This window comes from Alexandromys fortis, unplaced genomic scaffold (genome assembly GCF_014885135.2).
Source record: "Alexandromys fortis isolate MF-2015 unplaced genomic scaffold, M_Fortis_MF-2015_v1.1 scaffold_2_1_26212458, whole genome shotgun sequence".
In the NCBI taxonomy this organism is placed as follows: domain Eukaryota; kingdom Metazoa; phylum Chordata; class Mammalia; order Rodentia; family Cricetidae; genus Alexandromys; species Alexandromys fortis.
This window is the reverse complement of record NW_026067930.1, coordinates 1,370,900-1,392,155: the sequence shown is the minus strand read 5'-3', so window position 1 is coordinate 1,392,155 and position 21,256 is coordinate 1,370,900. Positions and strand designations below refer to the sequence as shown.

Here is a 21,256-nt window from a genome sequence, read left to right as displayed (position 1 = left end):
ACCCCCGAGCGCTCCGGTGGCGCCCCAGAACTGCGCCCCGGACTCTGGCCAGCGCCACTCGGTACTGCCGGCGCTTCTTCTTTCAGGACCCCGAGGTTCCTTGAACCCATAGTTCAACGGGTAGTGCGAACGGATAGTTCGAAGCCCCTACTGCCGACCCCTGACCCTCGCCCCGGAAGTTGGGGTGACTCGGAAGTTCCGGCTTAGTCGCTAGGAAACTGGCCAGCCCGACGTGAGGGGCGGGGCTTCTGGCCTCCACGTTGCGAGGGGCAGGTGAGGCAGGTGAGGCCGCAGACGCGCGGGATGACCGCCTTACAGCACACAGACACACCTCTGGTTTCCCCACTTCACTCCCTGCAGGCTCGTCCTCTCACAAGAGACCGACGGCATAGGAACTCCACGCGCTTTCCCACCCATATGTCCAACCACATAGGGGATTCTGTGCGCTCACACCCCTGTACCCAAGGGACCCCCTCAGACGCAAGGGGACCTCGGATGACCCACAAGCAGAAGCCCCTCCGCCACACAGAATCCCGCACACCAAGCTCCACCCCTCATCTCACGTTAAGAATCCCTCCATGAACCCTCCCGCCAGTGGTCCTGGCACCCACTGATGGTGTCTTCCCGCACACCAGCTAAAGGCACGGGGGTCTCTTCTTCACACCTGTGCATTAAAGAGTCTGCGCTCAGGATACTGCAACCCTCTGTAGACAGGAAACCTCATGTACATATCAACCCTACACATAACCCAGACACCTAAGGACTTAGTTCCTCCTCGGTCCCTAGTCTGCCCAGTTTTCCCTCCTTGGCCCTGGCCTTAACTCAGTGTGTCCAAGCCAGCTCCCCATCCACCAGTTCTCCTGCCCCGAGTTCCCATTGTCTGTAAGACAGCCTTCGGTCACTTTCTGGCCCTATTTTCAGGATAACATTTTATTAACTTTATTCCCAAATGTTCCTGTGGCACCAGCGGGGTGGGAACATAGGTGTATGGGTTGCGCTACCTGAGTTTCCTATTCGTTGGGCCCTAAGAGGGGTTCTAGAGCCCTGGAGAACTCTAACGCAGGTTGGAGTGGAAAGAAGACTCTTCCTAGGGGAATGAATGGGGTCACACACCTTGTATACTAGAGGGAAGAGCATTGCTTCCAGAACCAGACAGCAGTTTTCTGAGGCAAGAAGGAGATGGGGTGTGAGGGTGGAGAGGGGTTTGGGTTCAGCATACCCAGGTTGGGGGCAGTTGAAGCCATGCCTGCCTAGCCCAGGCTGTTCAGCGGGTAGCCCAGCAATTTAGAAACTAGTGCCAGAATGCAGATCTGTGGATTCCAGCAGAGTGGGCTGAGGCAGGATTGTAGAGGACAGGCACACAAGCATAAAGAGAGGCATCCTCTTGCCAGGAATCCTTGCTCAAACTGCTGGACATATACTCAGATAGCCAGGGGCAGGCAGGTGGACCAAGAAACTGACTGGGAAATGTGCTAGAAGCCCAAGCTCCTGCTGCGTGCATGCTCACCCGGGGCCAGGGCAGCATGTCCACTGCCTTGCCCTCTGCCGTCCTGAACATACCCTCCCTGGACTTTTCCTTCCCACCCTCAGGAGAATGAGCAGTAAGAAGGGGGGGCCCAAAGCTGCACCGGAGAAGGGGCAGGCGCCCCTCCCTGGGTCCAAGCTTCGAGCTGCTGCTGGTGAGTGCACCCTCTGACCTCCAGGGCACTGCCCTAACACTAATCTGAGACCACTAGGTACATAGGGCTCCTCTGAGAAACCCTTCTCTCCAAGTTACCTTCAGGGGATCTATCTCTTAGTTGGGCTTGGGCACGATAGATTTGATGATTTAAAGATCAGACATCCACTGTAGCCTGGACCTCTAGAGCTGGGGTGGGGAGTGGGCACAGGGCTCAGCAGGGCATAATGTTAGAGCCCCTGGAGGTAAGAAAGGGGTCAGCGGGAGACTGGAGGGGCAGATGGTTTAAAAACAATATTGAAGCAGGGCGGTGGTGGCACACACCTTTAATCCCAGCACTTGGGAAGCTGAGGCAGGAGAATCTCTGAGTTTGAGGCCAGCCGGGTCTATAGAATGCGTTCCAGGATAGCCAGAGCTACACAGAAAAACTCTGTCTTGAAAACAACAACAACAACAACAACAACAACAAAACCAATATTGAAAAAGAGCAGGGCTTGAATCCAAGCCGGGAATCTTGGTGAGAAGCGCTTGTCTGCTCATTGTCCCACAGTCCCACCTCACCCTTTCCCCTTCAGATCACCTCTCCTAGCATTCCCCGGCTGGAAGGTTACAACTGGGCTGGCTTCATAGAGCATCAGAAAATACTCTCCTGTTCCCTGTGCCTACCCTCCTTCAGCCCTTATCACCCCTTCACTCTTGCTCCCATTCATTCTGCCACAGCTGTGAGCATCCTCCAGGCTGTCTCTGGCTCTGCACCCAGACTTGCCTGGAGTTTGTGCCTGCTGCAAGAGTACCCACCCAGACCTGGATGCGACCCCGCATCTTAGACCAGGCAGTGCCAGATTCCTTGGCTCTGGCAGGACGTGGTGACTACACACCACGCTGGGGTGAAATCCTAGTTGCCCAAAATAGCCCCAGCTGCGTCTGAGGCCAGTCTTCCTCCTGGAATGAGGATAATGGGTACCAGCATTGCGTGCTGCGTCTGTGATCTCAAGCCCTGGGCACCAAGCTGAAGTAAACAGGGGGCAGGGCGTGTGGACCAGACAAGAAGCTGTCCAGCATACTTGGGGTGGGGACTGTGTCTCATTTCTGTTGCTGTCTGTCAGCTGTGCACCCAGCTCTCACCCCATACGGTACTATGCATGCTGCCCTGGACAGCTCCTGTAGCTTATGCCCTGGTCCCCTGACACCTCCATCCCCAAACAAGCTCCCCCCCCTCCCCAATGGCCTCTGCCTACCAAGCACTGTGTGGTCTAGTTAGGCTTGTTGTCCTTTGTCTGGGCAAACATTCTGCGTAGTGGGCATCAGCCCCTCCAGGCTTACAGGCCCTCAGAGGTTCTGCAGCCACCCTGCCTCCCAGCCCTCACACATCTATAAGATCCTAGAGTGTCCTCTGCACCATCAGACTGCCCAAGCCCCTGCCCAGAGCCCTCTAGGCCTTACCTGGCCTTGGGTTTGCAGTGCCTCCAGGCCCTCACTCCGAAGCTGCTCCAGGGCCACAGCCAGCTGCAGCCCCTCCATGTGCACCCAGGCCTGCTCCTCCTGCAGCTGCTGCAGCCACAACTGCTCCTCCTGCAGCTGCTGCAGCCACAACTGCTCCTCCTGCCACAGCTGCATCTGCAGCTGGACCTGCCGCCTCCGGTCCTCCAGCAGGAGTTGCTCCTGGGCTAAGCATAGCTGGACTTCGTGGAGTCTCAGCAGTTCAGGGCCCAGGGCTGGCATGTGGGCCCCAGCTCCACAGCCCTCCATGAGCTCAGGGGCCAGCACCAGCTTGGATTCCACAGCTGTGGCCTGAACTGGCCTCCAGGCTGCCTGTAGCTGCTCTGGCCTTGTGGCCCTGGAGTTTCCCTGAGGAGCCGGCTGGGTGCTGGTCACGTGCGCTGTCAGGGCCACCCCCACCTGGTCCTGAGGGCCCCCTGTGTTGGGGGGCGGGGGCTCAGCCTCAGGGTGCTGCTGCCCAGCTGCCCGCTGGGCTCTGCCCACCCTCTTGCCTCGGGGCTTTCGAGCTCGACCTCGTTTCCCAGACATGGCCAGGGATCCAGTGCTTCTTTCACCAGGTGTCTGCTCCCCCAGGGACCTGGCTCATCCACTGGCCTTGTTGGGGAGCTCAGAGGACATCCCAGAGGCCACAGTAGGCTGCTTGCTCTCAGCCAGGCTCAGCCCTCTCTGTTCCTGCTGTCCCAAGTGACTGCGTTGCCCCTTGGCCTGGTGTCCGCAGCACAGCACCGGGCCCTGACTCTGCCTGTAGGCCCCACAGGCCCCACTCTGTGGCACTGGGCCACACCAGGGAGTTTATAGGGACTTTGGCGGCACAGTGGCTCACCCTAGTCGAGGAGGCTGACTAACAACGTGCTGACACAGGGTGCGGGACTTCACAGGCCACAGACTTCACTGGCCAGACTGGGAGGGAGACTAAGAAACTGGGGGCGGCTCTCAGTAGCTAGACTGCCGCTTAAGGACGTGCCTGGTCCTGCCTGGGCGTCACCAAGGCCCCCCACCCCCTTCACCCCACCTCGGTCGCGGGAAACTCAAACTGTCCACAGAGCCAAGAGCTGCATCTCAAATGCACCAACCCTGAATGCCCAGACCCTCACTGACCATAGACCATCCCGACCCAACTGACCACTAGAGCCCCAAACCTACCCAGATGAACCCTGCTGCACTTGAGCTGGCCCGGGGAACTTGCCAGAGATGAAAGGCCGCCATAGCCCCAGCATGAAACACTCGGGCCACACTATGGGCTAGTGAAGACACTGAGCCTTCAAAAGCCTAGCTAAAGCGAGTCTAGCTGTCTCCTAGGATGGGGTGTGGGACCTGACTACTGTCATGATTAGAAGTCCAGCTCCCCCTTTGAATTAAAACAAGACCCAAGGGACCCTTACAAGGCCCACCTGTTAGTCCCAGGGGCGAAGCTGGGGGTCCAGGACCAACTCTCATCTGAGCCTTCCTTCCCAGGCCTCCTGTTTCGAGGCGTTGCTTCAGGTGGCATCCTCCCCAGTGGTTCCCCAGCCCCAGCCCGCTGACTCACACCCACGCCCAGGGCCTCATCCCAGCCAGCTCTGCTTCACTGGCCAGACTGGTTTGCCTGGCCCAGCCCTGCTCAGCATACACTCCCGTCCATCCTGCCCTTGCCCAGGAACCTCGGGAGCAAGCAGACAGAGAGAGCACCTGTCTGGAGCAGAGTTGGGCAGAGGCTTTGCTGAAGGGCATGGAGAATGGCAGAGGCATTGTTTGGGTGGGAGACAGCAGTCAGGACAATGAAGGGCACACCTTTTAGGGGTTTTTACATGCCCAGGCCCGGGGTTTCCGTTCCAGGTACGGGGGTAGGTGTGCCTATTGGTTCTTAATATTACCCGGCTAAGATGCATTTGCTGCTGGAAGACGCTGCTCATTAAAGCTGTGGCATGTGCTGGCCTCACGAGGCCTTCCCTGATAGCTTAGGAACAAGCCTAGCTGGTGTCCCATAAATGCCACCTGAAGTTGATGGGATGAGAGACAACTCATATCCTAACACTTCTACTACCTTCCCCCAGGGAAGCCGAAAGAGAATCGCCAGGTGCAGAGGAAGACAGGCCAGCCAGCCAAAGAGTCCTACTCTGAGAACCCCAAGGTCCCTGCAGGTGAGATCCTGGGGGTCCTACCTCTGCTAAAGGGTGGGCTGCCAGTAAAGGGACTGCCAAACATGCATAGTATGCACAAATGTGTGTATCAACCTATGCACACATGTGTATGCATGAATGTGCAAGGGCATGTGTGCATTTGTGTATTCGTGTGTGTGCATATCTTCCATGCAGTAGGCCAGAAGCACTCAGAGAAGTCCCCTTCCTGTGCCTTGCTAGCCTGTGGCTCCTTCCACCTCCCAGTGATCTCCTGTCCTGAGCGTGTCGCCCTCTGGTGGCAGTAAAATGATCCAGCCATATACCATGTTTGGCGTGCCCCATTGTAGAGTCTAGAGTCCTGTGCCTATGGACAGGACTGGATCTGGCCCTGGCTCTGTGTGGTGTTCCCAAGGTTCCCAACCCAACAATTAGGTTAAGATCTCACCAACAGCATCTCAACCCCACTTCAGCTACCCCTAACTCACCTCTGGGTGTCTTGAAGCCCAGTGTCCCTCCATCCACAATGCTCCCTGTGGCTGATGCCTGGACTCATTCCTGCCGACCCCTGTGTTCGATACTTTCCCTGCCTGGTTTCCAGGTCTCGCGGAGCCTCAGATGCCTGCCCTCGTCTGGCTGCTGCCTCCCCTTTGCCCTTCGCCTCTCCCTCCTGGTCCTCAGCGCAGCCCCAGTGTGTGCAACGCTGGGAGATGCTGCACCTGTGTTGCTTGTAAACAATGCTGTCACTTGTGAACCTCCTCCATTCCATCCCCGGGTGCTGGGATAAGGAGACAGCCTTGTCCTGGACACGGGATGTACATGAGACCTGTAGGTTGTTCTAGCGTAGTTTCTTACACCTGATGCCTTGACCTGGGCTCTGTATAGCTCGGGGCCTTGAGTCCTGAAACACAAGCGAGACAAATGTGTGGGATGCAGTCCCCAGCAGAGATTCAGACCATGGGGAGGCCAACAGGAGGAATCAGTGTCCTCCAGAAGGACCCGTGCTGTTTCTCACACGGCAGCACCACCCGCATTGCCCCTAGTTGTTGCACAGGTCAGGAGCATTTCTGTTGGGGTTCGGGAATGCATGTGGGGCTTTCTCAAAAGTACATTTTGTTTGCCCAGGGATTCTGTATCCGTGTTCCTAAGAGGCGCTGATCCGGATTTTCTTGTGTTTTCTTTGCCTGGCTTTAGCATCAGGGAACTCTGGCCTCATAGTTTCTTCTTCAGATTTATTTATTTAATATATTTACATGTATGCCCGCCTACATTTTTGCGCACCGTATGCATACCGGCAGCTGCTGAGGCCAGAAGGCATTCGATCCTCTGGAGCTGAAAGGACAGTGGTTTAAAGGCACCTGATGAGGGTGCTAAGAACGGAGCTTTGGGTTCTCTGGAAGAGCGGGAATAGCTCTTACCTGTGGCCCCAAACCTTTTAAGAATTTATTTTTTTATCTAAAATTATGTGTATGTAGGGTGATGTGTGCATGTAAGTGGTGCCCACAGAGGCCTGAGGCTGGAGGTACAGGAAGCTATGAACTTCACATGGGTGCTTAGAACCAAACCTACTGAACCTTTGACCCTGCTGGGAAAGAGAATTCAGTCTCTTTACCACCCATGAGTCTATCCTGACTTACATCCATTCCTCTACAGTAAGTTTTATTTTTGCAGAATCAGTAGTATGATTTATTTTTCCTATTAAAAAGGTTTTAGTTTTTATTTTTAGTTATGTGTATGGATCATTGTTTATGGACATGTATGCATATGTGTGATGGGTCCCCTGGAGCTAGAATAACAGGCAGTTGGGAGAGGCCTAATGTAGGTGCTGGGAACCAAACCTGGGTCTTCTGGAAACAGCAAGTGCTCTTGCTGCCCAGCCGTCTCTCCAGCCACACCCACTTTCATTTCTGACCTTACTGTTTGTGTTTTTCTACTTCTCTTTGTCTGTATAGTTATGGTTTATGAATTTTGTTGGTTGATTTTTTTTTGAGATAGGATCTCACTACGTAGCACTGGTTAACCTGGAACTCAGGCTGGCCTTGAACTCTCTAATCTGCTTGCCTCTGCTTCCCAAGTACCAGGGTTAAAGGCACGACCACCACACACAGCTTGTTGATACTTTCAAAATACCAACTTTTGGTCTCATCAATTTTTGTTTTTTCCATTTTGCTTCTGTCTAATCCGTATTTTCTTTCCCTCTGCTATCTTTTGAGTTCAACTTCGTTTTCTTTTTCTTGTTCTGTAAATCGTAAAGGTGGGATGCTGGTCTGAGGTCTGTCTTGGTTAATGCTGTAATGTCGAATGTCTGATTCCCTTCAGCACTGCTTTTACCTCACTTGGTGGATTTGGTGCGCTGTGTCTCCACTGACTGCTAAGAATCCCCTAATCTCCCTTGTGGTTTTGTCTCTGATCCCTTGTTTAAGATGGCATAGCTTGCTGGGCACTGGAAGTGTTTACACACCTTTAATACCAGCACTCAGGAGGCAGAGGCAGGTAGGTTTCTGAGTTTGGGGCCATGCTGGTCTACAGAGTGAGTTTCAGGACAGTTAGGGCTACGCAGAGAAACCTTATATTGAAAAACCAAAGCCAAAACCAAGAAAAGAAAAAAAAAAGGCATATCTTAACTCCCACATTCTACACATGTTCCAGTTTTATTCTAGTCTGTCATCGGCCTCTACTTCATCCCGCTGTGGTCAGGGCAGATGCTCTGTCTCATGTCTGCCTCTGAGGACAGGTGGAGCTCTGTGGCAGAGCACATATCTGCCAAGGAGTCACGGAGACTCATTCTGCGGCCTGCCCCACATTCCAAGACAACGTCCCCTGTGCACTTCGGCATTGTGTGCGTGCTGGGGTTGGGCAGAGCTGCACTGGCTCCCATGGCTTTCGTATGTCAAGACCTCTATTTCTTCTCTTACTTCTGTCTAATGTTCTGCTTGTGTTAGGGACACAGCAATTCCAGCTACTGTTGTAGAGTTGCTTCTTCCTTGACTCTGAGGCTTTTTTCTACACACTGATGGTTCATTATCACATTCATGCATACTTAGAACTGGCTTGAATTATTAAATCTTTTGATTATGTAATGTTCTGTTTTTCCTCTTTTAAGCCTTTTTTTGTATTGTTATCAGTATATATTACTTATTGGTTAGTTGTATAGTAATTGTACATTCTGACATTTTCACATAGATATGTAATGGATTTTGATCACATCCACCCTCAACTTTTGTCCCCTCTCACCTTCACTAATCCCCATCTTCCTTCCAACCAGTCCTCCTTCTACTTTCATATTGTGTGTGTGTGAGAGAGAGACAGAGACAGAGACAGAGAGAGACAGAGAGAGAGAAGCCATTTCACTAGGGTTGCTTATAGGAATGTGAGTGAGGGATTATTTTATTTATGGGAGCTTGGTACCTCATCCACCTTATCAGTGGCCATATCAATGAAAATATCTCTCCTTTCTCCAGCAACCGTGAACTGACCATAGGTCTCAGAGTGGGGCCTTGTGAGTCCCCTCCCCACACTGCACGACATGCTGTTGATGGACCCAGTCTTGAGCAGGTCTTGTGTAGACAATCACTGCCATGAGTTAAGATTATAACATCCTTGCTGGGCGGTGGTGGCACACACCTTTAGACCCAGAGCTTGGAAGGCAGAGGTGGATCTCTGAGTTCAAGGCCAGCCTGGTCTACAGAGTGAGTTAGTTCCAGGACAGTCAAGGCTACACAAAGAAACCCTGTCTCAAGAAACCAAAAAAAAGTATAATATCCATGTCCTGCCTGGAAGACAACATATACAAAAGGCCACCCCTTCCATGGATTATGTTATTTCTTCCCTCTCTTCTGGAATGTTCCCCAAGCCTTGCCGAGGATGACATAGATGTCCTGTTTATGGCTCAGCCTCAGCACTTTGACCAATTATGAGTCTCTGCAGTTACTGCTGCCCACTGCAAAACAACAACAAAAACTGTTCCGACTGAAGCTGACAGCAGCGCTCATCTATGCGCAAACATAATTAGTCACATCACACCCATTTACCAAACAACAGCAGTGTCTTCCCCACGAGGGTCCATGACCTCACCAGCCACAGCGTTAGCCAAGTGTACAGTGCTGGCTGTGCTCCCGCCACCAGAGAGTCGGCCATGTCACAGTTAAGGTCACGGCTGTGTTAGACCATTGGTGACAATCCTCCCCAGCAGCCTGCACAAGAGGACAAGCCAGTGGGGAGAGAGCTTCCAGCTTGGTTCCAGCTGGACTTCTCTGTGTCCTCTGACCACAATACATGGTGTCTTCAGCAACAGGTTTTTAATTTTTTTATTACCTTATTATCCTATTTGTATGTATATGGGTGCAGCCCACATATGCCCATCAGAGGACAACCTGAAGAAGTCAGTTCTCTCCTACTATTTGGGTTCCAGGGATCAAACTCAGATTGTCAGGCAAGCTTCTTTACTACTGATCATATAAATTTTTTTTTTTTTTGACTGTTTTGGAGCTCACGATGTAGACCAGGCAGAGATCTGCCTGCCTCTCTCTGCCTTCTGAGTGCTGGGATTAAAGGCTTGAGCCCCCACCACCTATATTTTTTTAAATTTAAAGTTTGTTTCATCTACTAATAACATAGGCCCTCATGTTTTCTTACATTAAATATTTCTGCTTATTTGAGTGTGCGTGTGCATGTAGGCGAGCACACGATTCTACAATGCATGTGTGGAGGTCCAAGAACAGCTTGGGGGAGCTGGTTCTCCCATTACACTCTTTGGGTACTTGTGAATCGGGGATTGAGCTCAGGGCCTCGGACTTGGCAGCAAAGCTTGGGCCCTCACCCACCAAGCCAGCTCACTGTCAACCCCACCATCACGCTCTTTTGGTTACAGGAGTGGAGGAAGCTCTGAGCAATGAAGTTCTGAATGGATGTGTGCTGTTGACGTGGGCACAGCCATGACAAGGACCAAGAACTCAGACCAATGGGAAACAGACAAAACCTATCCCCTTGTGGGTCAGGCTAGGGAACAGCAAAGCCTTCTTCCTTTGGTCTATGTATGAGTGTATGTGTACAAAGGCACAATTGGTCAGTGTGTTAAAACAGGCATCCACAGCTTCGTCCTCCTGGTCTTTACAGTCTGAGACTAGCTACCCCACCCCCCGCCGTGCTGCACAAAATCCACACAACAAACACGCCGAGGCCCAGGTTGCAGTAGCAGTAGAGGGAGCTCCATCAGAGTACAGCTGTTCGTCTGACCCCAGATGTTCTGCGTGTGTGTCTACCCCGCTGCATTCTCCCACTGGCCCCAGCCGAGGCGAAGCTGCACAGGCCGTGGTACCTTTCCCATCAGTTTACTTTCAACTACCTGTGTATTTGGATCTAAAGTGTGTCTTTGGTTGACTTATATTGTCAGGAGCGTTTATCACGAGCATTGTGGGCCACGGCACAATTACAGCTTACAGCAATTGGTGATTCAGATGTCAGCCCAGCAGAGGAAGTATTCCCTGATGGGTACCCTGTCAGCAAGGCTTGCAGACCACTGACTCTGAAAACTGTTGCTTTCCTCTGTAATTCACTTGTTCAATCCCTAGCGCCTAGATAGTGCTTGCAGGCAAAACACGCAAACACATAAGAAATAAAAGAGGCTGAGCGAAACATGGCAGTGTATGTATCTCCCAAACTCAGATGACCAAGGCAGGAAGGTCACAAGTTTGAGGCCAATATGAGCTACACAATACAACCCTTCCTGGGGAAAACTTTTCAAAGGGAGATTATCAGGATAGATAAAAGCACATGGTTCACATCGGATACAACAGCAAGCAAAAAGGACTTTTTTCTCTGGCTATCTGAGGGTGAACAAACAAACTCTCTCTCACACAAGCTTTTCCAAATCAGCCTCTTTATTCTTCTTCTGCCTCTATTCTAATTTTTCTGCCTTCTTTCTAGTTTCTCCTAGTTTCTTATTTTTAAAATATAATTTTAAAAATTTAATTTATTTTTATTTTATGTGCATTGGTATTTTTCATGCACATATGTCTGTGTGAGGGTGTCAGGTTCCCTGGAACTGGAGTCGTGAGCCACCACATGGGTGTGGAAAATCAAACTCAGGACCTCTGGAAGAGCAGCCAGTGCTCTTACCCGCTGAGCCGTCTCTCTAGCCCTTCTTCCAGCTTCTCCTCCTCTAGCCTAAAAACTCTTTCCTTACAGGAACCTTGAAGCAATAAAGAAATTACAAGAGTTACCTCTCATTGGCCAAAAGCACATTCCTAGGGTAAGCGATAGGGAACTGAGCCATTGCCATGGCAACACAAGGGTTTAAAGGTTACAGGAGTAAAACCATGATCAGACTGGGGGGGGAGGGAGGTGATGAACACAGTGCCCAGTGACAAACTCTGAGACGTGGGTCTACTGTTAGCAGATTGGCAAGTGAAGAACTGGCATGCTTCTCTTAGGGTGCTTTGTGTAACAACCTAGGTTGGACATCTGCGGTGCTTTGTGTAACAACCTAGGTTGGACATCTGCAACTCCGACCTTGTGCACAGCTGTAAGGTTTTAAACTTATGATTTTTTTACAAAGAGACTTTAGCCCAGTTTGAACTTGCTCTGAGGTAAAAATGAGCTAATTGTGTGCAGTAGTCTTAGCAAAAGGAACAAGGTAAGCTTTTAAGTATCTACAGTCCTCATGGGACAAATACATTTAGTTATGAAGCATGTCCTAATATATATTCTGTATATCAAAATTATAAAACCAAATGAAAAGTCATATTCCTGGGGCTGTAGAGATGGCTCAGAGGTTAAGAGCACTGGCTGTTCTTCCAGAGGTCCTGAGTTCAATTCCCAGCAACCACATGGTGGCTCACAATCATCTGTAATGAGATCTGGTGCCCTCTTCCGGGGTACAGGCATATATACAGGCACAGCACTGTACACATAATAAATAAATTAAAAAAATTAAAAAAGCCATCTTTCTGACCACCCACAGATGGTGCTCATAAGATTGGGATGCAATCATGAGATTACATGTACACATCACATGAAAATGCATGGTAGTGGGGAGATATCATAGCTGTTACTGCACAAGTGAATTACAGAGGAAAGCAACAGTTTTCAGAGTCAGTGGTCTGCAAGCCTAGGCTACATAATGAGACTCTGTCGCAAGCAATAAGTAAATAAGTAGAGACAATTTGAAAAAGGAGAAGAGCTGATACATAAGCTTTGAAGGGGCGATTTACTTCTCTGTGGCTGTGATAAAATGCCACGTACACAAGGGAACTTATCTGAGAAACCTCCCCCAAACAGCACCAGCAGCTGGGAACTAAGTACCCAGATACATCAGTGTCTGGGAAGAATTTCTCAATCAAATATATACTTGACCCCCACTGGCTCATGGCCATGCCAGAACGCAAAATGCATTTAGCCTGACTTCAAAAGTCCCCATAATCTTTCATAATCTCTTAGTTTAAAAGTCCAAAATCAGAGCCAGGTACAAGCCTTCATCCCAACACTTGAGAGGCAGAGGCAGGCAGATTCCTGTGAATTCGCAGCCACCCTGGTCTACATAGTGAGCTCCAGAACAGTCAGGACTACACAGAAAGACAACAACAACATCAAAAAAAGTCCAAAGTCTCTTCTGAGATTCAAGGCAATCTTTTAATTGTAACACTTGTAAAATATAAAAGGCAATTATGGGCTGGCGAGATGGCTCAGTATTTAAGAGCACTGACTACTCTTCCAGAAGTCTTGAGTTCAATTCCCAGCAACCACATGGTAGTTCACAACCATCTGTAATAGGATCCAACACACTCTTCTGGCATGCAGGTATACATGCAAAGCACTCATACATAGAATATAAATAAATAATTAAAAATAGCCCTTGGGAGGCAGAGTCAGGAGGATCTCTGTGAGTTCAAGGTCAGCCTGGTCTAAAGAATGAGTTCCAGGACAGCAGAGGTGTTACACAGAGAAACCCTGTCTCAAAAAATGAAAAAAGAAATGTCAGGTGATGGTCGTGCATACCTCTAATCCTAGCACTTGGGAGGCAGAGGCAGATGAATCTTTTGTGAGTTTGAGGCCAGCCTGGTCTACAGAGTGAGTTCCAGGACAGCCAGGACTACAGAGAAAAACCCTGTCTTAAAAAAAAAAAAAAGCAAATTACATACTTCCGACATACAATGGCAAAAAACATGCATTACCATTCTAAAGGGGCTGAAAGTGTAAAAAACTGAGGCCATGACCGTACTGAGGTATATTTAAGGGAAAGGTTTTTGTTGTAGATATTAGGGAGAGTACAGCCGGAGGCAGGCATCTGGGAGTGTCCAGAGCAGGGAGAGAAAGCCGTACACTGAACATGGCCTGCAGAGTGAGCCAGGCCATTAGAGAAGAGAGACACAGGGAGAGCAAGAGAGGGGGAAGAGAGCACATTGCAGGAATGGCACGGTTATATAGAGATGAGAAACTGGGGGGAGGGAAGCCTAGGAGCTGGAGACGTATTGAGTGGGAGGCGGAGCGAGAAGAACCAAGATGCCAGCATGGACTCTGAGACACTGAGAGAGCCTAGAGGCCAGCGTGTACTTTGGTATGCTAATAGGCACTTGAGGAACCAAAAAGATGGTTCTGGGCTAAAAGTCTGAACACACTTCCCTTTGTCCAGAGGACTGGATGTATATACACTAGATGGAGATGTTTTCAGCATGACAAGAAGCCCTTTGTTTTGTTTTCGAGACAGGGTTTCTCTGTGTAGTCCCAGCTGTAGACCCTTACTTTGTAAACCAGGCGGACCTTAAACTCAGAGATTCACCTGCCTCTGCCTCCTGGGATTAAAGGCCTGTGCTACTATGCCTGGCTCTTTTTTGTTTTTAAGAGAAGCTTTTTTTTTTTTTTTTAAATGAGCATAGGTGGAAGTTTCTATCCTGTCCTCCAGCTCCCAAAAAACCAGCATGGAGACTTAATGTTACTTATTAATACTCAGCCGATAGCTCAGGCTTGTTACTAGCTAACTTACATTTTAAATTAACCTGTATTTCTTATTTACACTCTGCCATGTGGCGGTACCTCTTTCAGTACCACATGATCATCTTCTGCTCCCTCTGTGTCTGGCTGCTGACTCCAGACTCCTCCCTTCTTCCTCCCAGCATTCTCCTAGTCTGGCTCTCCTGCCCATTCTCTTCCTGCCCAATTAAAGGCCAGTCAGCTTCTTTACTAAACCAATCACAGTGATGTATATTCCTATAGTGTAAAGGAATATTTTTTTGTCTGTGTGTATGTCTGTGTAAGGGCTCTGGATCCTCTGGAACTGGAGTTACAGACATCTGTGGGCTGCCATATGGATGCTGAGAACTGAACCCAGGTCTTCTGGAAGAGCAGCCAGTGCTCTTAACCACTGAGCTCCCTGGAGAAGTACTCTTGAGGCTACAATCGAAAACAACCACAGGGAATTTTAAATTTTGAGCTTGAGACTGTGATAATACTAGCACTTCACCAGAGCTAGATTAGTAGCTTATCAGAACTCCACTGATTAATGTTAAAACGGTGAACTTTTGAAGTCTTAATATAACTATATAGCATGGGAGGCAGAGAAACCTGAAAGATTTCTCATTTTTCACAAACCTTAAATCTCTTCCTCCAACCTTCATAGCTCACATTCACAGCCCTTGAGCCGCTCTTGGACCCTCACAACCTACTTAAGCTTTCGCATCCTCAGGCCTCTACAGGTTGCGGTTGCACACCTTAAATTCTTTCTCAGACCATCACAACGTAAACCTCAACCCTTTTCTTTTTCCATCCAGTCATTTACCATGAAACAAAAGTGGTTGATTACTGAGCGCAGTCATTACAAGGTAAGCTCCTTTAAGTAAAGGAATTGGGTAAAAAGTTACATTGAAACCTGTTTTGTGAGTTTATCTCTTTGCCTGTGAAATCAGCCAGCAAGGTAAACTATGAGTCTGACTTTTACCTATGAAGTGGACTGACCAGGCAGCCGCACCCTTGGGAGGCAGAGAGCTGGGTGCTTGCTGTTGTCAGAATGATAAAACTACAGTTAGCCATCAGCTTCATCCAAGACCTGAGAAGGATAAATTAGAGCAAGAACTATAATCCAAATGGTCTCTGTAACAGTTAAAATGCAGAGACTTAGCTGCTACCTGGGCAATTACTCTAGGTTCCCTCATGGTAATCTCAGTGTTTCACTGGAGACAGCTTGTCAGTCTTTGGCTGTCACACATGGCGGCATCAGCCTTGGGTCACGAGACCCAGAAGGTCTGAGAGATTTTCTTGTGGACAAGGAACTTGGGAAAACTGACCTACCTTGGCAAAGCCTATAGTCAACCCAACAGTGAGAACAGTTTGGGCGGGGCCTTGGCAGTTTCTTCCCCAGTGGTTCCTATTAACACATTCCAGGTGGAGTAGTCTCTGCCCCACCGTCTTCTCTGGAGACTTTAGAGTTGCCACTAGGTGCTGGTGTTTCTACTATCATGGGAAGCTTTTTACTAAACACTTTAAATACCACATTCAGCAGATCTCTGGGGGTTTTAAGGGCCATCTATTAAATATACCTCATTTTAAACACACTTGACTTGTTTTTAGTTACTTGCTCTAGGCTTAACCTTGAAAAGATATACAGGTGGCTAAATAATGCTTGTCCTTGTAAATGAATTACATTTATCCCAGCATGACTGTGCACATAGTTCTGAGCACATTAAAGAGTCTGATATTATGAAGTGCCTGACCATTTACTTGTATGTCTTGATTATCTTTAACAGTTTACAACAGGTTAGTTGCTTTGCGGGGGGGGGGGGGTGGCGATTTGAGACAGGGCTTCTCTGTGTAGCCCTGACTCTCCTGGAACTTACACTGTAGACCAGGCTGGCCTCGAACTCAGAAATCTACCTGGTTCTGCCTCCTGAGTGCTTGGATTAAAGGTGTGCGCCACCACCGCCCAGTTAGATTTTTGTTGTTGTTAGTTTCAAAATATACCTGATGACTCTACAAACCTGAAATAAAAGCCAGGCAACAGTGGTGTCTGCCTTTAATCCCAGCACTTGGGAGACAGAGTCAGGCAGATCTCTGTGAGGTTGGGGCTAGAAAGAGGGGGGGGGGGGGGGGGGGAGAGAGAGAGAGAGAGAGAGAGAGAGAGAGAGAGAGAGAGAGAGAGAGAGAGAGGAAATGATAAATGTTAGAAAGGATGTTAAATAAAGTGGAACCCTCATCCATTCCTAGCAAGAGCCCCAACTAGTGCAGCCACTGAACTGAAACTAGAATGGACCCACCCTCTGTCCAGCCACGCCACTTCAGGCCACACCCCTGCGTCCTGCCACAGCGACACTTGCAGGTCCGGGTTCACTGCTGCTCCATTGCTCCCAGCAGCTGGAAATGGACTCATTCTAGAGGATCATCGGGTGATGAGCAGATAATGAAAATGTGACCCAGATACACAGTGGAATCTGTAAGAAAATGGATAGAATTGGGAAATATTACATTAAGTGAGCTAACCCAGGTTCAGAAACAAGCATAATCTCTTCTGCCTTTTCATTAACTTTGTTTAAAGATTTATTTATGTGTTCATATGTGCTTTCCCTTCATGTGTATCTGTGCACCACATGGTGCCTGTAGAAGTCAAAAGAGGGCATCACATCTCCTGGAACTGGAGTTACAGATGGTTGTGGGCCACCACGTGGGTGCTCAGAACCAAATCTGTATCCTCTGTAAAAGCAGCCAGTGCTCTTAACTGCAGAGCCGTCTCTAGAGTCCCTGCCTTCTAGTTTTAATATATGCATATTTATGTGGAAATGACTGTAATTAATGCCAAGAAACTCGAAAGGGGCCCATGAGAGTGGAAAAAGACACTTTAGGTTATGGAGAGGAGAGTAATAAATCACATGAGATATGAAAGTAAAAGGGGGAATACTTAAATGGGGAGGGGACAGGAAGGAGCCAAAACTGAGGCTGTATGGCAAAGCCACAAGGAAACCAGCACTTGGTAATCTAATTGAAAACTGGTGTTTCCTTTTTGTAAGAATTTGAATGGTGGTCCCCGAGTGGTTAAAGCTGACTCCAGGAGCTATAGATTTGTTAGTGAAAATTCCAGTGCCTGGAGTGGAGCACCACCCGATGATGTGTAGGTCAGGGAGATTCCTGAGGCTCCCACAACAATGCAGGCAAACACCACTGGAAATATATGGTAAGAACCTGTTGCTGAAGACACCATATTTTCTCTAAGGACAGAGAAGTCCAGCTGGAACCGCTGGAAGCTCTCTCCTCACTGGCTTGTCCTCTTATGCTGGACGGTGCTGTGCAGGCTGCTGGGGAGGATTGTCACCAACGGTCTAACACAGCCATGACCTTAACTCTGACACGGCCGATTCTCCAGGCACGGTGTGTCCGTTGGTGCAGCAGAGGCAAGTCTGCTGTGGGGTAGCCAACTGCTTTCTGGCTGGGTTTGAGGCCTGCTCCAGTGGCGGGAGCACAGCCAGCACTGTACACCCGGTTAATGCCGTGGCTGGTGAGGTCATGGACCCTCGTGGGGAAGACACTGCTGTTGTTTGGTAAATGGGTGTGATGTGACTAATTATGTTTGCGCATAGATGAGTGCTGCTGTCAGCTTCAGTTAGTGTCTGAGTCACAGTTTGTTGCTGTTAAGAGACATGGCCAAAGCAATTCATCTATATAGCATTTCATCGAGGGCTGACTTACAGTTTCAGAGGGTTAGTACAGTATCATCATGGTGGGAAGCATTGCAATCTGCTGGCAGACATGGGGCTGGAGAAGTAGTATATCCTGATTCACAGGCTGAGAGACACTGGGTCTGGCTGGCATGGGCTTTTATTTATTTTTATTTATTTTTTAAAAGATTTTATTTATTTATTATGTACATAGTGTTTCCTTGCATGTTTGCCCACAGGCCAGAAGAGGGCATCAGATCTCAGTACAGATGGTTGTGAGCCACCATGTGGTTGCTGGGAATTGAACTCAGGACCTCTGGATGAACAGTCAGTGCTCTTAACCTCTGAGCCATCTCTCCAGCCCTGGCATGGGCTTTTAAAACCTCAAAGCCCACCTCCAGTGACACACTTCCTCTGACAAGGCCACACCTCCTAATCCTTCTAATCCTTTCAAACAGTTCCACTTGCTGGTCATGAAGTATCTAAATATAGGAGCCTATTGGGCCCATTCTTATTCAAACCACCAGTGAGAAAAGGTTTTGTTGCTGTTTTGCAGTGGGCAGCACTAACAGCAGAGACTCATAACTGGTCAAAGTGCTGAAAAAGTGGCTGTTCAATGCTCAGCCGTAAGTATCTTTGTCAGCCTCTGCAAGGCTCAGGGCACGTCAGAGAAGAGAGGGCAGGAAGAATGTAAGCACCATGAGATGGTGGAATGTTCTGGAATGCTGTGTTTTCTCATGAGCTATTTTTGTGTGTGTGAATTTTAATTTTAATTCTCATATAAACTGGTAGTTGCATTTATTGCCTTGTACATGTCTTATTTATTTCATTCTTTCCTGAAGGCATGAGTCTAATTGTCATAATTCCCTTCTCTTTGAAGGATGCCTTTTGTATACAGAAGCACACACATGCTACTGCTGTTTATTTTGCTTTTTAATAAATTTATTGATTCTTTGAATATATTTTCCCCCTTAGCAATTTTCTCTAGCTCAGTGGTTTTGGGTCCTTGCTTACTTTTGTATTTGCCATTCTTGAGATTCAAAATGCATTTCAATGCTGTGACTTAATGACTTTTGTTAGCTTTCAAAACTCTCTTCCAACCAAACAAAACACCTTTAATCTCAGCACTCAGGAGTCATAGACTGTCTGATCTCTGTGAGTTCAAGGCCTAAAAATTGAGTTCCAGGACACCTAGGGCTGTTATACAGAGAAATCGTGTCTCAAGAAACTGTTTCCAACATTGATAATCTATATGTTGTTTCAGTTATACACACATTACCCGTTTTCTTTGTTTCTGTCTTTTTCCAAATATTTTATTTTATTTTGTTTTTTTTGTTTGTTTGTTTGTTTGTTGTTTCAAGACAAGGTTTCTCAGTAGTTTTGGTGCCTGTCCTAGAACTAGCTCTTGCAGACCAGGCTGGCCTCAACCTCACAGAGATCCGCCTGCTTCTGCCTCCTGAGTACTGGGATTAAAGGCGTGTGCCACCACTGCCTGGCTCCAAATATCTTTTTTTTTTTTAAATATTTATTTATTTATTATGTATACAATATTCTGTTTGTGTGTATGCCTGCAGGCCAGAAGAGGGCACCAGACCTCATTACAGATGGTTGTGAGCCACCATGTGGTTGCTGGGAATTGAACTCAGGACCTTTGGAAGAGCAGGCAGTGCTCTTAACCTCTGAGCCATCTCTCCAGCCCCAAATATCTTATTTATATTCTATTCTAGTACTAGTTCTACCTTTAGCTCTTTTTATTATGATGTTACAGTTAACACTTAATTGAGTTCTTAATTTGATTTTTTTTTTTTGAGGTAGGTTCTTACCGTACTTCTGGCTGGACTGGAACTCACTGCGTAGGCCAGGCTGACCTTGAACTCAGAGATCCACCTGCCTAAATCTGGTCTCCAAATGCTGGGATCAAAGGCATGCACCACCAAACCTAGCCCCAGCCGAGTTCTATTGTTGTTCTTTCCAGAGGGTCTCTTGGTGTAACTCAGGCTGTCCTGGAACTCACGGAGATACCCCTACCCCTGTCTCTCAAGAAATGGGAGTAAAAACTTGTGCCATCATGCCCAGCCCCAGTTGAGCTCTGAGCTTGAGTTTTGTTTGTTTATACTCTACAGTTTATAACTGGGTCCAGTTCTCTGATAAAAGTTTTCAGTCTTACCTTTAACTTTTAGTTCCTCAAACATCTTTTTTTTTTTTTTTTTTTTTTTTTTGGTTTTTCGAGACAGAGTTTCTCTGTGGTTTTGGAGCCTGTCCTGGAACTAGCTCTTGTAGACCAGGCTGGTCTCGAACTCACAGAGATCCGCCTGCCTCTGCCTCCCAAGTGCTGGGATTAAAGGCGTGTGCCACCACCGCCTGGCTTCCTCAAACATCTTTATGTTCTTGATCATTATTAGCCTTTTCTACCAACGCTCTCATTGTTTCTAATTTTTTGGTATTTCGAGACAGGGTTTCTCTGTGTAGCCCTGGCTGTCCTGGAGCTCACTCTGTAGACCAGGCTGGCCTGGAACTCAGTGATCTGTCTGCTTCTGCCTCCCAAGTGCTAGGACTAAAAGCATGTGCACCACTGCCTGCCTATCGTTTTGTTTTCAGTCATATCTTCTTTCTCCAATTGCCTATTTCAGAAGTCCTTTGCATCCCCAATGAAACATTTAGAAGAATGTTAAATATGAAACCCTGTCTCAAAAACAACAACAAAACTATAAAAAAAAAAGAAAAGAGTGGGCTGGAGAGATGGCTCAGAGGTTAGGAGCACTGGCTGCTCTTCCAGAGGTCCTGAGTTCAATTCCCAGCAACCACATGGTGGCTCACAACCATCTGTACTGAGATCTGGCGCCCTCCTCTGGCGTGCGGGCATACATCGAGGCAGAATGTTGTATACATAATAAATCTTTAAAAAAAAAAAAAAAAAAGAGAGAAAAAGAAAGAAAAGAAAAAAGAAAGAAAGCAAAATAAAATAGGGCCCAGATGTAAAACAGTATAGGGTGCTTGCTAATTATACCCACCAAAGATTGAATCCAAAGATTCATTTCCGGGACCAGGAGAAGATGTTGCATTCAGCCACTAGATTGTAGATCGGACTTGAGGATCTGAGTTTAATCCCCAAAAGCAACGTAGTTCCAGCCCCGGAGAGGCAGAGGCAGGAGGGTCCCTGGGATCACGGCCAGTCAGCCATGTGCACCTGCACACACAAGATTAATTTCTCACCTTTGTTTTTATCTGGGGAAATGGTTGAGAAGGGTTCTCACTGCGTTGTCCAGGTTAGTCTCCACCCCCTTGAATCAAGTGACCTCCCTACCCCCTGGAGTACCTGGACCAGCATTTGCCGCACCCAGTTTATC

The 21,256-nt window shown here is 48.3% G+C and overlaps 1 protein-coding gene and 1 long non-coding RNA gene across 2 annotated transcripts in view; one reads left to right on the top strand and one right to left on the bottom strand.

The window, feature by feature from the left end:
- The first annotated feature begins 173 nt into the window (after positions 1-173).
- Iqank1 (IQ motif and ankyrin repeat containing 1) overlaps positions 174-21,256 on the top strand; it is a 33,868-nt gene continuing 12,785 nt past the window's right edge. The window contains exons 1-3 of the mRNA XM_050145073.1: positions 174-282; positions 1,591-1,679; positions 5,212-5,298. Of these exons, the coding sequence (XP_050001030.1) occupies positions 1,595-1,679; positions 5,212-5,298 (172 nt within the window). The 5' untranslated portion in view covers positions 174-282; positions 1,591-1,594. The remainder of the gene's footprint in view (positions 283-1,590; positions 1,680-5,211; positions 5,299-21,256) is intronic.
- LOC126503405 (uncharacterized) lies at positions 13,053-21,250 on the bottom strand. Its single transcript, XR_007592282.1, has 3 exons — positions 21,123-21,250; positions 16,518-16,691; positions 13,053-14,661 (listed from the first exon to the last, which is right to left on the bottom strand). It is a non-coding gene; the product is annotated as an uncharacterized lncRNA (long non-coding RNA).